The 15,582-nt window shown below is 49.0% G+C and overlaps 2 protein-coding genes across 2 annotated transcripts; one reads left to right on the forward strand and one right to left on the reverse strand.

The window, feature by feature from the left end:
* Positions 1–1,950: 1,950 nt before the first annotated feature.
* On the forward strand, positions 1,951–4,371 carry exosc3 (exosome component 3). Its single transcript, XM_061079028.1, has 4 exons — positions 1,951–2,205; positions 2,325–2,474; positions 3,535–3,686; positions 3,775–4,371. Exons 1-4 carry the CDS (start codon positions 1,981–1,983, stop codon positions 3,980–3,982), a joined length of 735 nt encoding a protein of 244 aa, XP_060935011.1. The 5' UTR covers positions 1,951–1,980; the 3' UTR covers positions 3,983–4,371.
* Positions 4,372–4,437: 66 nt separating this feature from the next.
* On the reverse strand, positions 4,438–14,712 carry b4galt1l (DP-Gal:betaGlcNAc beta 1,4- galactosyltransferase, polypeptide 1, like). The gene is made up of 6 exons (XM_061079026.1): positions 13,901–14,712; positions 9,958–10,193; positions 7,505–7,692; positions 6,552–6,674; positions 6,087–6,191; positions 4,438–5,883 (listed from the first exon to the last, which is right to left on the reverse strand). Exons 1-6 carry the CDS (start codon positions 14,265–14,267, stop codon positions 5,754–5,756), a joined length of 1,149 nt encoding a protein of 382 aa, XP_060935009.1. The 5' UTR covers positions 14,268–14,712; the 3' UTR covers positions 4,438–5,753.
* Between the last annotated feature and the right edge of the window lie 870 nt (positions 14,713–15,582).

Here is a 15,582-nt window from a genome sequence, read left to right on the forward strand (position 1 = left end):
TCATCCGTGCACGCTCGCCACCGCAGGATCAGTTTTATGAAACGTTATAACATTATAAAGCTAATATTTTGAAAATATATGGATCAAGGATCTTTCTATTATTGTGACCAGGCTTAGTTTAGACAGGTTAAGGTTTGGTTTAGTTTAGATTAGATGGGTTAAAGTTAGTTTAGTTTAGAAGGGTTAAAGTTAGTTTAGTTTAGAAAGGTTAAAGTTTGATTTAGTTTAGAAGGGTTAAAGTTAGTTTAGTTTAGAAGGGTTAAAGTTAGTTTAGTTTAGAAGGGTTAAAGTTAGTTTAGTTTAGAAGGGTTAAAGTTTGATTTAGTTTAGATGGGTTAAAGTTAGTTTAGTTTAGACGGGTTAAAGTTAGTTTAATTTGGACAGGTTAAAGTTTGATTTAGTTTAGACGGGTTAAGGTAAGTTTAGTTTAGAAGGGTTAAAGTTTGGGTTAGTTTAGATGGGTAAAGGTTTGGGTTAGTTTAGACGGGTTAAGGTTAGTTTAGTTTAGAAGGGTTAAAGTTTGGGTTAGTTTAGATGGGTTAAGGTTTGGGTTAGTTTAGAAGGGTTAAAGTTAGTTTAATTTAGACAGGTTAAAGTTTGATTTAGTTTAGACGGGTTAAAGTTTAGGTTAGTTTAGACTGGTTAAAGTTTGGGTTAGTTTAGACGGGTTAAGGTTAGTCTAGTTTAGATGGGTTAAAGTTAGTTTAGTTTAGAGGGGTTAAAGTTAGTTTAGTTTAGAAGGGTTAAAGTTTGGTTTAGTTTAGATAGGTTAAAGTTAGTTTAGTTTAGATGGGTTAAGGTTTGGTTTAGTTTAGACAGGTTAAAGTTTGGGTTAGTTTAGACGGGTTAAGGTTAGTCTAGTTTAGAGGGGTTAAAGTTAGTTTAGTTTAGAAGGGTTAAAGTTAGTTTAATTTAGACGGGTTAAAGTTAGTTTAGTTTAGAAGGGTTAAAGTTTGGGTTAGTTTAGAAGGGTTAAAGTTTGGGTTAGTTTAGAAGGGTTAAAGTTAGTTTAGTTTAGAAGGGTTAAAGTTTGATTTAGTTTACAAGGGTTAAAGTTTGATTTAGTTTACAAGGGTTAACGTTTGGTTTAGTTTATAAGGGTTAAAGTTAGTTTAGTTTAGAAGGGTTAAAGTTTGATTTATTTTAGAAGGGTTAAGGTTAGTTTAGTTTAGACGGGTTAACGTTTGGTTTAGTTTAGACGGGTTAACGTTTGGGTTAGTTTATAAGGGTTAAAGTTAGTTTAGTTTAGAAGGGTTAAAGTTTGGTTTGGTTTAGTTTAGACGGGTTAACGTTTGGGTTAGTTTAGAAGGGTTAAAGTTTGATTTAGTTTAGAAGGGTTAAAGTTTGATTTAGTTTAGAACGGTTAAAGTTTGATTTAGTTTAGACGGGTTAAAGTTTGATTTAGTTTAGACGGGTTAACGTTTGGGTTAGTTTATAAGGGTTAACGTTTGGGTTAGTTTAGAAGGGTTAAAGTTTGATTTAGTTTAGAAGGGTTAAAGTTTGATTTAGTTTAGAAGGGTTAAAGTTTGATTTAGTTTAGAAGGGTTAAAGTTAGTTTAGTTTAGAAGGGTTAAAGTTTGATTTAGTTTAGAAGGGTTAAAGTTTGATTTAGTTTAGATGGGTTAACGTTTGGGTTAGTTTATAAGGGTTAAGGTTAAGTTACCTAGTTACGTTGAACCTTTATATATACAGTCTAAGGTTGCAACACAGACACAAGACACGTGATGGAGTCATGGCGCCACCTGCTGTTGGCAGGGAGAAAAAACAACTTACATTAAAATGTATCTTAACTGAATCATGAGTACTTGTACTTCGTCCTCGTTACTTATTTACTCGCCCTGAGGTAGAACCGTAGAACCAGAGATCACCGGAACCAATGTTGGAACCACGTCTTGTTTTCTCCGTCCCTCTGTGGCCGCCGGCTCTGTTTCCGGTGTGTGTCACCCTCATTTCCGGCCCCGCTCCCTGCTCCACGCAGCGATGTTGTCCACGTTGAAGCAGCGGGTCGGGCAGGTCCTGTTACCGGGGGACGAGTTCTCCTGCGGCGGGGACGACACCATCTCTCTGACGGAGCCCGTCCGGCCGGACAAGGTGCTGTGCGGCCCGGGGCTGCGGCGCCTCGGAGCCCGGCTGCTGGTCTGCAAGAGCGGGGTGCTCCGCCACAAGCAGCCCAACGTCTTCTGGATGGACTGCCAGCAGTGGAGGGTGAGGAGCTGGACCAGGACCGGGACCAGGACCAGGACCGGGACCGGGACCGGGACCAGTTCGACCTGGTCATGTGAATCAAACCGTTTAACTCAGTCAGCTTGTCCCTCTGTCCACAGTACGTCCCTGCGAGAGGAGAGACCGTCATCGGCATCGTCACCGTGAAGTCAGGAGATGTCTTCAAGGTGGACGTGGGAGGAAGTGAGCAGGCGTCTCTGACGTACCTGTCGTTTGAGGGGGCCACGAAGAGGAACCGACCCAACGTCCAGGTGAGACACTGAGGACAGGAGGTCCAGCTGAGACACTGGGGACAGGAGGAGGTCCAGCTGAGACACTGGGGACAGGAGGAGGTTCAGCTGAGACACTGAGGACAGGAGGTCCAGGTGAGACACTGGGGACAGGAGGAGGTCAGCTAAGACACTAGGGATAGGAGGAGGTCCAGGTGAGACACTGAGGACAGGAGGAGGTCCAGCTGAGACGCTGAGGACAGGAGGTCCAGGTGAGACACTGGGGACAGGAGGAGGTCCAGCTGAGACGCTGAGGACAGGAGGTCCAGGTGAGACACTGGGGACAGGAGGAGGTTCAGCTGAGACACTGAGGACAGGAGGTCCAGCTGAGACACTGGGGACAGGTGCAGGTCCAGCTGAGACACTGGGGACAGGAGGAGGTCCAGCTGAGACACTGGGGACAGGAGGAGGTCCAGCTGAGACACTGGGGACAGGAGGAGGTCCAGCTGAGACACTGGGGACAGGAGTAGGTTCAGCTGAGACACTGGGGACAGGAGGAGGTCCAGCTGAGACACTGGGGACAGGAGGAGGTCAGCTTAGACACTGAGGACAGGAAGTCCAGGTGAGACGCTGAGGACAGGAAGTCCAGGTGAGACGCTGAGGATAGGAGGAGGTCCAGGTGAGACACTGGGGACAGGAGGAGGTCCAGCTGAGACACTGGGGACAGGAGGAGGTCCAGGTGAGACACTGGGGACAGGAGGAGGTCCAGGTGAGACACTGAGGATAGGAGGAGGTCCAGCTGAGACACTGGGGACAGGAAGTCAAGGTGGGACGCTGAGGACAGGAGGTCCAGGTGAGACACTGAGGACAGGAAGTCCAGGTGGGACGCTGAGGACAGGAAGTCCAGGTGGGACGCTGAGGACAGGAAGTCCAGGTGGGACGCTGAGGACAGGAAGTCCAGGTGAGACACTGAGGACAGGAAGTCCAGGTGGGACGCTGAGGACAGGAAGTCCAGGTGGGACGCTGAGGACAGGAAGTCCAGGTGGGACGCTGCGCATCTGAAGAAGAATCCAGGACCTGATGGTTTTGTCTCCCTGTGCAGGTGGGGGACCTGGTCTTCGCTCAGTTCATCGTAGCCAATAAGGACATGGAGCCGGAGCTGACGTGCATCAGCAGCTCGGGACGAGCCAATGGGATGGGCGTGTTTGGAGGGGGCGGGCTGTTGTTCAGAGTCTCTCTGGGACTCGTCAGAAGGTCAGTCACAAGATGTGATCGAGAATCTCCGACGCCGCACTGACACACACGTCATCAGTAATAATTCCAAAGTGTGTCCGTCCCCCAGGCTGCTGTCCCCCCACAGCCAGCTGCGCTCCGACCTGGAGCAGCTGTTCCCGTGTGAGCTGGTGATCGGGATGAACGGGCGTCTGTGGGTCCGATCCTCCAGCGTCCATCAGACCCTCGTCATCGCAAACCTGCTGCAGAGCTGCGAGACCATGACGCCGCTGCAGAGACGGGAGCTGTTCACGAGGGTCCAGCAGGGGGCGCTGTAGACCACGTCACACGTCTGATCCTCCTGTGGAGGTTGTGATGTCATGGTGTTTAAAGGAACATGTATTTTTTTATTTTGTGAAATGAATAAAGTGTATCAATCTACAACTCAGTTTCATTTCAGCACTTAACAGTTAAAGATCTTTACTCTTCAATGAAGTGGTCAGTGATTGGCCGTATGCTCAGATTCAGCCAATCAAAGCTCAGGCCGTTGATAGGAGCTTGAATGAAAAAACGAATAATCAGCTGCTCCTGGATCACATGACTGACAGAGGCTGTGATGTCACTGCTCCAGCTCCCCCTCCAATGGATTGTAATGATCTGGATTCAGCAGCTGAAACTGTTTATCAACGGTTGATTTTAATTGTAATAAATCACCTTTGGAATGTGATCTGGTTTCTGATTGGCTCCTTCTGTCCATCAGTTTATGGAAAAACAAATGACTTAAGAACCTTCATCCAAAAACCATCAGATGGATTTTAATGAACCTAATTTTAATGACCAGAGAGGAACAGACTTATCGATTCATTTATGGACAAAAGAATAAAGATTTTTGGTCAAAATAGAAACAAACAAGATATTTACATGCATTATAACACACACACACACACACACACAGTGTGTGTTTGTCAGATTGATCAATAGTGAGATGAAAACAGCTGATCACATTCATGTTGAATTAAGTCTTTGGTTCTAACAGCTCTTGTAAGGACACTTAGAGATACAATCAATCAGTCAATCAATATCAAACAGTCTGTAAATCAATATTGAAGATAGATTTACAGCTACAGCCAATCACCTGAAGAAGAATAGCTACAAAGATTTTAGATTTTTCACAGATTTACTGTCGACATCTTCAGCAGATACAACACTGACCAAGACCTGAACCTGGTTCCAGACCTGGACTTGGAAATTAACCTGGACCTGCTGAGGTTCTGGTCTAGAGCTGGTCCAGTTTAGAAAACTAAAACTGATTCAAGAACAACTTTTTGTGAAGAGAAAGAGTTGAATAAAATATATAGAGCACAAATCAAAACCTGATTATGAATAACTTTTGAAAAAGAAACACACACTCACTGTGTTTAGATCTGATGTGAAACTAGCTCCACAAATTACTGGATAAACCTGTTTCTGATCCTGGATAAGTTTCCGTTAAAGTTTAGATAATCACTCAGTCAAGAAGAAAAAAATCTAAACTGGATCCCAGTGAACTGGAAACATGGGAACTCGTTTACTAACAGAGCGTACGCACCGATCTGTGCTTCCACCGTGCGTACCAACGTTTGACGCGTGAATCTGGGATTCATTATCAATTCAATTTGATATGAATTTAATATGTTGGTACTCTGTGGAATGTAAGAACATTTCTGTGCACAGGTTAGTAAACGAGGCCCATTGTCATCTGTAAACTGAACCATACATTCAGATTACTTCACACCAACATGTGGGGGATTGATCCAGATCAAAAGAACCGGGATCAGACCAGATCTAAACCCACCTGCTCATTACCCATAATCCCCCACCAGTAAATGTTTGGACCATGTGACCCAGCAGCCCCCTTGTTGCTGCTCTGATTGTCTGATTTTCAAAATAAAAGGCTTGTTAGGATGTGTTGCAGCAGCTTGGACCCACAGAGGCCGAACTTGCAAAAGAAAATGAATACAAGAAAAAGTGAGACCAGCTCATCTGATCATCAGAGCAGACGCACAGATTAAAGTCAGCATATGGTTTTCACTGCATCGTCGCAGGTCACATGACCTCTCCTGCGCCACCTCACGGTTTCCCCACGTCCACCGTGATTTTAGTGAACAGGTCCAACTTCTCTAGTTTCACCACTTTGTAGGAGAGAGAGTTGATCCCGTCCTTGTGCATCGTCTCTCTGGTGTGAGCAATTCTGTTGAACCTGAAAGAGAAAAAACAAACTGATCAGAAGCTCGTTGGTTTCTATCTGAGGAATCAGCCGATCGGGTTCGGACCTGAACTGTACTGAACTTCACTTTTGTCTTTGTTTGATTCAGTAGATGAGACACGTATCTAAACACTTTAATTTGTATATTGCAGTTCAACAGCAGACACACACGGAGGATCAGCTGATTGGTTCGTTACCTCTGAGGGTTCGGATCGTTTTGTTTGTCTCGTTCGTGTCGAATCATCCGACATTTTCCCACTTCGCTGTTCGGCCTGGAGATGGACATGCCTTTAGACGCCAACCTGTAAACACGGCACAGCATGTCATACACATGTGAGTGTGTGGGAGTATTAATCAGAACTCAGATGATCTGCTGATCGGACCAGCTCCAGCTCCAGCTTGCAGCGGTGGACTAGTGGTTAGAAAAGAGGGACCTCACTGGAAGGTCGCTGGTTTGAGGCCACGGACTGGCAAACATACCTGGCCCGGAGGATGGACCAGACCTGGATCTGTTCAAGTCCGCCAAACTATCACAGACACACTAACAATACAACAAACAGACAGAGAGAGAGACAGACAGACAGACAGACAGACAGACAGACAGACAGACAGACAGACCGACAGACCGACAGACACACAGACACACAGACAGACAGTTGTACCTGTTGTAGATGTCATCGTCTTCTCCTCCCCAGCCCCAGTAGTTGTTAGGGAAGCCGTTGATCTTCAGAAACTGTTCTTTACTCATCGATGAAACTCCTCCAAAGTACTGGTTATAGGGCAGCCTGAAAAACAACACACACACAGTTGTTATGGAACAGTTTACTGCCCCTGAAACTTTATTTTGAAAACTCTGGGGTTGTGTTTTAATCTGGACTAACAGAATCTGAGTCTTTAGTAAACGATGACGCAGACGTTCTCTTCCTGATTGGTTCTTATCAGTCACGTGACCCGACTATCAGTGAATACAAAGCGTAGCCAACACTTCCTGTCAGAAACCGTTCCACCATGTTGCCTGGTCAGACTGCTTCTTGTTTACAACAGCACGTCATGTGACCGGATAACTTGACTGATCATGTGATGTGTGTTTTCAGATGTTTTCTCTGAGACACTGAGAATGAAGGCAGGTCAGTGTGTGTGTGTCTGTGTGTGTCTGTGTGTGTCTGTGCGTGTCTGTGCGTGTCTGTGTGTGTGAGATCAGGAAACAGGAAGTGAGGAGTCAGGCAGAGTGTCTCCGTCAGCTCTATCTGAAAACACCCTTTCCCCTCATGACAGGAAGTGAACAAGAAGCAGCAGTGGACCCACATCCACCTGATGACATCATCATCATCAGAGGACCAACAAGCACCTGTGCAGATCACAACAGCTGCATGCAGGTTCTGTGAAGGTGCCAAATACCTTTTATTGTGACACAAACAATAATGAGAACAAAAAAGTTGACATCTGTCAACATTAACAAAATAAAGCAAAAGTGTTTTACACTGAAATATCATATAACTGAATCCATATTGAATTGAATTAGGAAATGGATCAGTGGTGATACCCAGCCCCAGAGGGAACATTACACAGGTGAGAGGTCTGACATTTAGTAAGAACTTCATGGGCATCGACTCACCTGAAGCCGAACTTGTCCATGGACACGGACAGGTGGCGCGGCTGGCTGAAGCACGCGTAGGTGTTGCGGTCGTCCATGGGGATCAGGTCCACGTCACTGAAGACAAAGCAGTCGTAGTCGTACTCCTTCAGAGCCTCCTTGTAGCCCACGTTGAGCAGCTTGGCCCGGTTAAAGATCTCAACTCCGTCCTGAGAGAGGAAACAGATCTGAGATCAGGATGAAGCAGTCGATAAACTCACAGCAACACAGTAGAGGACAGAAGTATGTGGACACATGTGCAATACAGAGAAGAGGCCCTTCACACTCACTAGGGCCACAGCTACATGGATCAAAGGAAACGGACGGATACAAATGAAGTCATATTCAGGACACAGTTCATGTGGTGTTCACACCTGGTTCAGGTCATGTGATCACCAGTGTTCAGCTCTGGGTCGTGAAGGACCGTCTTCTCAGATGAAGACCTCTGCAGTTTCATCATGAACTAAAACAATCAATGCTATTGGATTTGGAAAAAGGTGTTTATGTGAGCAGAGGAACTCAGAGCTGAACATGTGATCAGACCAGAAGCAGGCGTGAAGACCAGGTGTGAGCAGAGCCTGAGCTTCAGGATCTGTTCAGTGTTGATCATAAAGTCTCATTCTCCCCTTTTGATCCAGACTTCAGACTTTAGAGACGTTCATGTTTCTGAGTTTATACAAATGAAAAGAGGTTAGTTAAGATGAGTTCACACAGTCTGGGGTTGGTCAGCTGACCAACATGATTTACATCACACTGCAGTTAACATGTAACATGTGCAGCTAACCTGCACCTAACTTGCTGTTAACTAGCAGTGAACGTGCAGCTAACCAGCAGCTAACCAGCAGCTAACCAGCAGCTAACCAGCAGCTAACCAGCGGTTCACACACAGTTAACGTGTGTGACAGGAAGTTAAACTACAGATCACATCCTGTCGACAGAAACACATAAAACAGTTCAAGCAGAAGACAAAAGAAGAAAGAAGCACGATTACCAGTGCGAACCTCTCAGACAACTCCAGCTGCTATTGGCCGAGACACAGCAGGGGGTGGGTCCCAGTGTCTCCAGTGACCACAGCCATTGGTCAGAAACGCCTAACATGCAAGGGGGGGTGGGGGGTGGGGGTCGTCGTGTGAGAAGCAGGGTTAGGAGGAAGAGGCGGAGGAGGAGGAGGAAGGAGGAGGAGGAGGAAGGACAAAGACAAGAGAGAGAAGAACTGTGAGTTAGAAACAAGCAAACACACAAACAGAGCTGTAAGAAGAGGAAGAAGAAGAAACTTTAAGAGAATAAGAGTTTAAAGTCGTTTGAATCATTTGAATCACGTGACCAAGACCTGAACCAAACAGCTGGTTTAGTGAATCAAGATTAACTTGATCCTGATCCTCCACATCACCGGATGTGTTCATCTAGCATGCTCTGTTGATCATGTGATCACAGGAACAGGAGGTGGGACCAGAGACTGTAGATGGATCAACGTCGGGATCAATGTCCACTCGTTCAGTGGGTCTCTTATCTGTGGATCCAGCTGTGGAGCTGGGTCTCATATCTGTGGATCCAGCGAGAGACCCAGTGGAGGAGCGGACATTGATCCCGACGTCGTGGTGTCACCATGGAGATGATGACACTCCCACACTGCTTCTGATAACAGCGTTACTTTGATCTGGTCATATAAAGAGTCAGTGATTGGCTTCTTCATGAACCATCACAACCACAAGAACTTCAGAACCACGAGAACCATCAGAACCATGAGATCAGAACCACAAGAACCATCAGAACAGAGAGAAGATCAGAACCACAGGATCCATCAGAACCAGAAGAAGCTCTATCCGTGAAGCCTGGTCTCCTGCAGGATGGAGATCAGGTTCCTGTGAACACGTCACATGGACACAGATCCAGTAACATGACGATGGAACCAGGTCAGGAGATGGAATCTGATCTGCAACCTGCTGACGGGTTGAACAGGTCCTCACCTGGGAAACTCCCTGAATGAGGCAAAGCTGCCGTCTGCTCAGGGATCTTCTACCTGCCTACACCAAGAAAATCTAAATAAATATTTATAATAAAAGGAGAACCATAACCATTGAACAAATATATATTTGACTAGCAAGTAAACGTGCAAGTAACTACATCTGGTTCCAGACCTGGAGGTAAAATATGGACAATCGGCTACAGAGTTTCCCGTCAGTTTCTCTTTCACACCTCAACAGAACAGATTCACTCACTCCCCCCCCTGCAGGCCGAAGGGTCCTGGGCAGGAGACCGAACCCCGAGATGGTCCCTCAGACAGGTTGAGTGTACTAACTGTAAGTGTGATGGAATGTAATCAAATCCTCCTCATTCCTCAGGGGAGAGGTGGAGCCGACAGAGACAGGAAGTGACCACCAGAGGAACTGAGGCGTTGGGTGTGAAGCAGCTGATGACCTGTGACCTCACGGTACCTGGTTGATGACGTAGACTCCGTAGTCCAGCTGCTGTCTCTGCAGGATGGGGTGCAGGTAGTACAGCCAGTACTTCAGGTGCTCGTCTCGGTTGCGGAACGGGATGATGATGGCGACTTTCTGCAGCGCCTGGCAGCCTGTGGGTTTGAAGCGCCCCCCCGGCCGCAGGTTCCGGTTGCTCCTGGTGATCTGCTCCAGACTGATGGAGGTGGTGAACTCCACCCGCAGAGGACCCACTGAGAACACACAACACCAGAGTGAGCACCTGAGTCCAACAGGTCATCTGTCCTCCACACTACACTACTACCACATGGCTAAATACACTCAGACACACACACCCGCACGGTGAGAGACATACAAACTGAGGTGGGGGGGCAGATGCAAAAATGAAAAGTAAACTATTACTGGTGGAAAAGTGCTGACACACACGAAAAAGACACCGAGGAGAGTTTGTGGTGATAACAGCTCATCACCGTCCTCACCTGAAACAGGTGTGATCCTGAAAGAGTCTGAGATCTCCTGCTGCGTGGTGTGAAGAAAGAACAGACATGTTTGTGCATGTGTGTGTACGTGTGTGTGTGTGTGTGTGTGTGCGTGTGCGTGCGTGTGCGTGTGTGTGTGTACGTGTGTGTGTGTGTGTGTGTGCGTGCGTCAGCTGAGAAAACATGGACCTCAGTCAGAAAAACAAACATGACTGGTCCAACTAAGACAAGGTCCCTTCAGGTCACTGAGACCACATCAGACCACAGGTCTGTCCCAATAAGTAAGATTTGTTTTCATTAGGTTAACTTCAGGATTATTTCAAGTGAACTTCAGGTTAAACCAGTTTTCAGTCGTACGGAGCTCGTTCACTTCAGAGAAACGGTAATTGACCTGCTGACCTGCTGACCTGCTGACCTGCTGACCTGCTCCTGGGAGCTGGTGTGGATGGTTGGAGTCTCTGAGGAGGACCAGGGTCTTCAGAGACCCACCAGATCCTTAGAGCTCCTCTGAGGAGATTCTGAAAGATCTAGATTCTCCTCAGAGGATGAACCTCTGTGACCTGAGTGTGTGTTTATTCAGATCTAACCACTGTGTGTTCCTTTGTGTGTTCCTCTGTGTGTTCCTCTGTGATTTCCACTGTGTGTTTGCACAGCCTCTTGTACTTTGAGCTTTGGTCTCACACATGGGTGTGTTCAATGTTTCACTGGTTTTTCACAGTAAAGGTGTGAAGCAGCGGAGGAGGGTTAGGGTTCCCCTGTGTGTTCCCTGTGTGTTCCCTGTGTGTTCCCCTGTGTGTTCCCTGTGTGTTCCCCTGTGTGTTCCCCTGTGTGTTCCCCGTGTGTTCCCCTGTGTGTTCCCCTGTGTGTTCCCTGTGTGTTCCCTGTGTGTTCCCCTGTGTGTTCCCTGTGTGTTCCCCTGTGTGTTCCCCTGTGTGTTCCCCGTGTGTTCCCCTGTGTGTTCCCCTGTGTGTTCCCCGTGTGTTCCCCTGTGTGTTCCCCTGTGTGTTCCCTGTGTGTTCCCCTGTGTGTTCCCTGTGTGTTCCCTAGGGTTAGGGTTCCCCTGTGTATTCCCTGTGTGTTCCCCTGTGTGTTCCCCTGTGTGTTCCCTGTGTGTTCCCCTGTGTGTTCCCTGTGTGTTCCCCTGTGTGTTCCCCTGTGTGTTCCCCTGTGTGTTCCCCTGTGTGTTCCCTGTGTGTTCCCCTGTGTGTTCCCTGTGTGTTCCCCTGTGTGTTCCCCTGTGTGTTCCCTGTGTGTTCCCTAGGGTTAGTGTTAGGGTTCCCCTGTGTGTTCCCTGTGTGTTCCCCTGTGTGTTCCCTGTGTGTTCCCTTTGTGTTCCCTGTGTGTTCCCTGTGTGTTCCCTGTGTGTTCCCTGTGTGTTCCCCTGTGTGCTCCCCTGTGTGTTCCCTAGGGTTAGGGTTAGGGTTCCCCTGTGTGTTCCCTGTGTGTTCCCCTGTGTGTTCCCTGTGTGTTCCCCTGTGTGTTCCCTTTGTGTTCTCCTGTGTGTTCCCTGTGTGTTCCCCTGTGTGTCCCCTGTGTGTTCCCCTGTGTGTTCCCCTGTGTGTTCCCCTATGTGTTCCCTGTGTGTTCCCCTGTGTGTTCCCCTGTGTGTTCCCTGTGTGTTCCCCTGTGTGTTCCCCTATGTGTTCCCTGTGTGTTCCCTGTGTGTTCCCCTGTGTGTTCCCTGTGTGTTCCCCTGTGTGTTCCCCTGTGTGTCCCCTGTGTGTTCCCCTGTGTGTTCCCCTATGTGTTCCCTGTGTGTTCCCTAGGGTTAGGGTTCCCCTGTGTGTTCCCTGTGTGTCCCCTGTGTGTTCCCCTGTGTGTTCCCTAGGGTTAGGGTTAGGGTTCCCCTGTGTGTTCCCTGTGTGTTCCCCTGTGTGTCCCCTGTGTGTTCCCCTGTGTGTTCCCTAGGGTTAGGGTTTCCCTGTGTGTTCCCTGTGTGTTCCCCTGTATGTTCCCTAGGGTTAGGGTTCCCCTGTGTGTTTCCCTGTGTGTTCCCCTATGTGTTCCCTGTGTGTTCCCTGTGTGTTCCCCTGTATGTTCCCTAGGGTTAGGGTTCCCCTGTGTGTTCCCTGTGTGTTCCCTGTGTGTTCCCCTGTGTGTTCCCTGTGTGTTCCCCTGTGTGTTCCCCTGTGTGTTCCCTGTGTGTTCCCCTGTGTGTTCCCCTGTGTGTTCCCTGTGTGTTCCCTGTGTGTTCCCCTGTGTGTTCCCTGTGTGTTCCCCTGTATGTTCCCCTGTGTGTTCCCTGTGTGTTCCCCTGTGTGTTCCCCTGTGTGTCCCCTGTGTGTTCCCCTGTGTGTCCCCTGTGTGTTCCCTGTGTGTTCCCCTGTGTGTCCCCTGTGTGTTCCCTGTGTGTTCCCCTATGTGTTCCCTGTGTGTTCCCTGTGTGTTCCCCTGTGTGTTCCCTAGGGTTGGGGTTCCCCTGTGTGTTCCCTGTGTGTTCCCTGTGTGTTCTCCTGTGTGTTCCCTGTGTGTTCCCCTGTGTGTCCCCTGTGTGTTCCCCTGTGTGTTCCCCTGTGTGTTCCCCTATGTGTTCCCTGTGTGTTCCCCTGTGTGTTCCCCTGTGTGTTCCCTGTGTGTTCCCCTGTGTGTTCCCCTATGTGTTCCCCTATGTGTTCCCTGTGTGTTCCCTGTGTGTTCCCCTGTGTGTTCCCTGTGTGTTCCCCTGTGTGTTCCCCTGTGTGTCCCCTGTGTGTTCCCCTGTGTGTTCCCCTATGTGTTCCCTGTGTGTTCCCTAGGGTTAGGGTTCCCCTGTGTGTTCCCTGTGTGTCCCCTGTGTGTTCCCCTGTGTGTTCCCTAGGGTTAGGGTTAGGGTTCCCCTGTGTGTTCCCTGTGTGTTCCCCTGTGTGTCCCCTGTGTGTTCCCCTGTGTGTTCCCTAGGGTTAGGGTTTCCCTGTGTGTTCCCTGTGTGTTCCCCTGTATGTTCCCTAGGGTTAGGGTTCCCCTGTGTGTTTCCCTGTGTGTTCCCCTATGTGTTCCCTGTGTGTTCCCTGTGTGTTCCCCTGTATGTTCCCTAGGGTTAGGGTTCCCCTGTGTGTTCCCTGTGTGTTCCCTGTGTGTTCCCCTGTGTGTTCCCTGTGTGTTCCCCTGTGTGTTCCCCTGTGTGTTCCCTGTGTGTTCCCCTGTGTGTTCCCCTGTGTGTTCCCTGTGTGTTCCCTGTGTGTTCCCCTGTGTGTTCCCTGTGTGTTCCCCTGTATGTTCCCCTGTGTGTTCCCTGTGTGTTCCCCTGTGTGTTCCCCTGTGTGTCCCCTGTGTGTTCCCCTGTGTGTCCCCTGTGTGTTCCCTGTGTGTTCCCCTGTGTGTCCCCTGTGTGTTCCCTGTGTGTTCCCCTATGTGTTCCCTGTGTGTTCCCTGTGTGTTCCCCTGTGTGTTCCCTAGGGTTGGGGTTCCCCTGTGTGTTCCCTGTGTGTTCCCTGTGTGTTCCCCTGTGTGTTCCCTAGGGTTAGGGTTCCCCTCAGTCTTACCCAGCAGAGGTGACGTCTCGGGGCATTTCTCCAGCTCCTTCCCCGGATGGAGCTCCAGGACCACCGGCTCCAGGACCTCCGGCTCCGGCTCGCCCCGCGGCGGCGGGCCCTGCCCGGGCTCGTCCTTCGGGGTCTCGGTCGGCCCGGGTCTGGAGCTGACCCCGGGTCTGGAGCTGACCCCGGTGGATGTGAGCTGGTTCCGCTCAGTGACATTACTGTGGGCCTGCTGGTTCTGGACGAAGGCGGACCGGATGTCCATGGAGCGGACGTAGAAGACGACGGAGACGGAGATGTGGAGCAGACACAGCAGCACCACCAGCTTGCAGGTCCGGTGCAGGAGGCTGAAGCTGGCCGGGTCCCCGGGCATGCTGAGCGGCGTGAGGAGGCAGCAGGAGCCGCTGGGGAACCGGAAGCAGGAAGAGGACTCCGAGGGTCCGCGGCGCGTCCGTTAGATCTCAGCCTCCATTTTGCTCTGCTCCGCTCGGTCCTAACCACGAAGTGAGATCAGGGTTCGGGTTCGGATCAGGGTTCGGGTTCGGGTTCGGGTTCTAGGGCAGCGGGAGCCAGAGGCGGCTCCGGCTCGTCCCGGTCCCTCTCCACCGGGTCCCCGGCACCAGGTCCCGGTCCAACCGGCTGGACACGACGGGACGAACACACGAGAAGAACCGACTGGAACCGACCGGAACCGACTCCACCGATCGAGCGTCACTGCGAACACGACCAGTTCCGAACTCACTCGGGAACCTTCGGCTCGGTCACTGCGGAGGACACCGACTGTCAGGGGCACGGAACGACCCGCTGCACTTCCGGGTGCTGAAGACAAAATAAAGTCCGTTATCTTTTCACATTAGTGAAAAACATTATTACCATCAGCATTAACTTGTATTGTTAATATCATTATTAGTAGTTGTAGCGTTGTTAGCATGGCTATTATCTTTTGTTATTACATACTTATACATATGTATGACACTGCTTTGTTAGAGGCTTTATGTTGTTTGTAGTTCTAAAATGTATAATTTAATAAATGTTATTATGGTTTTATTGATATTGTAACCCACCTGTGGCTGTGTCTGTAGCATCAGTGACGGTTCCTGCGACAGCTCCGTATAAGAGCACGTGCACTTCATGAGTCTACGTAAGTGTGTGTAAAGATGCGTTGAACTTTTATTCTGAAGGCTGATGTGTTTCCGTGTGGTCGAAGGTGCTGTATGGATAGGTACAGGAAGAGGCGTGGTTGCCGCGTGTGACTTGCTATGACGTCTCTTTACTGACGTCATTGATAAAAGCCATTTATTATTATTTTTAAATGCATTGATTATTGTTTGATTGGTCCTGGTCACGTTGATGATGCTTCTTTTACAAAAGAGGGTTGGGGTCACCATGGTGATGTGTTGACCTCCTTCCCCATGAAAAAGTAAAGTAACTAAAGTGATGGGACTCCATCAGTGAAGCTGGAGTGTTGACCTCCTTCACGCTGTGAGGTTGTCAGGCTCCAAGTCACATTCTATCAAATCATTTTCAGTACAATTAACATCTAGCCCAAAAAATAAAAAGTCCTCAACATCACCTTTACTTAACACAGGCTTACAACATGCACTGCACCACTTGCTCTGCCTCAGAAGACTCATGGTTCCTGGAGAAGAGGCTGGTGCTCCACCTCCTCCTCCCTCTCTCACTGTGAG

Source organism: Limanda limanda, chromosome 10, assembly GCF_963576545.1.
Source record: "Limanda limanda chromosome 10, fLimLim1.1, whole genome shotgun sequence".
NCBI classification, from domain to species: domain Eukaryota; kingdom Metazoa; phylum Chordata; class Actinopteri; order Pleuronectiformes; family Pleuronectidae; genus Limanda; species Limanda limanda.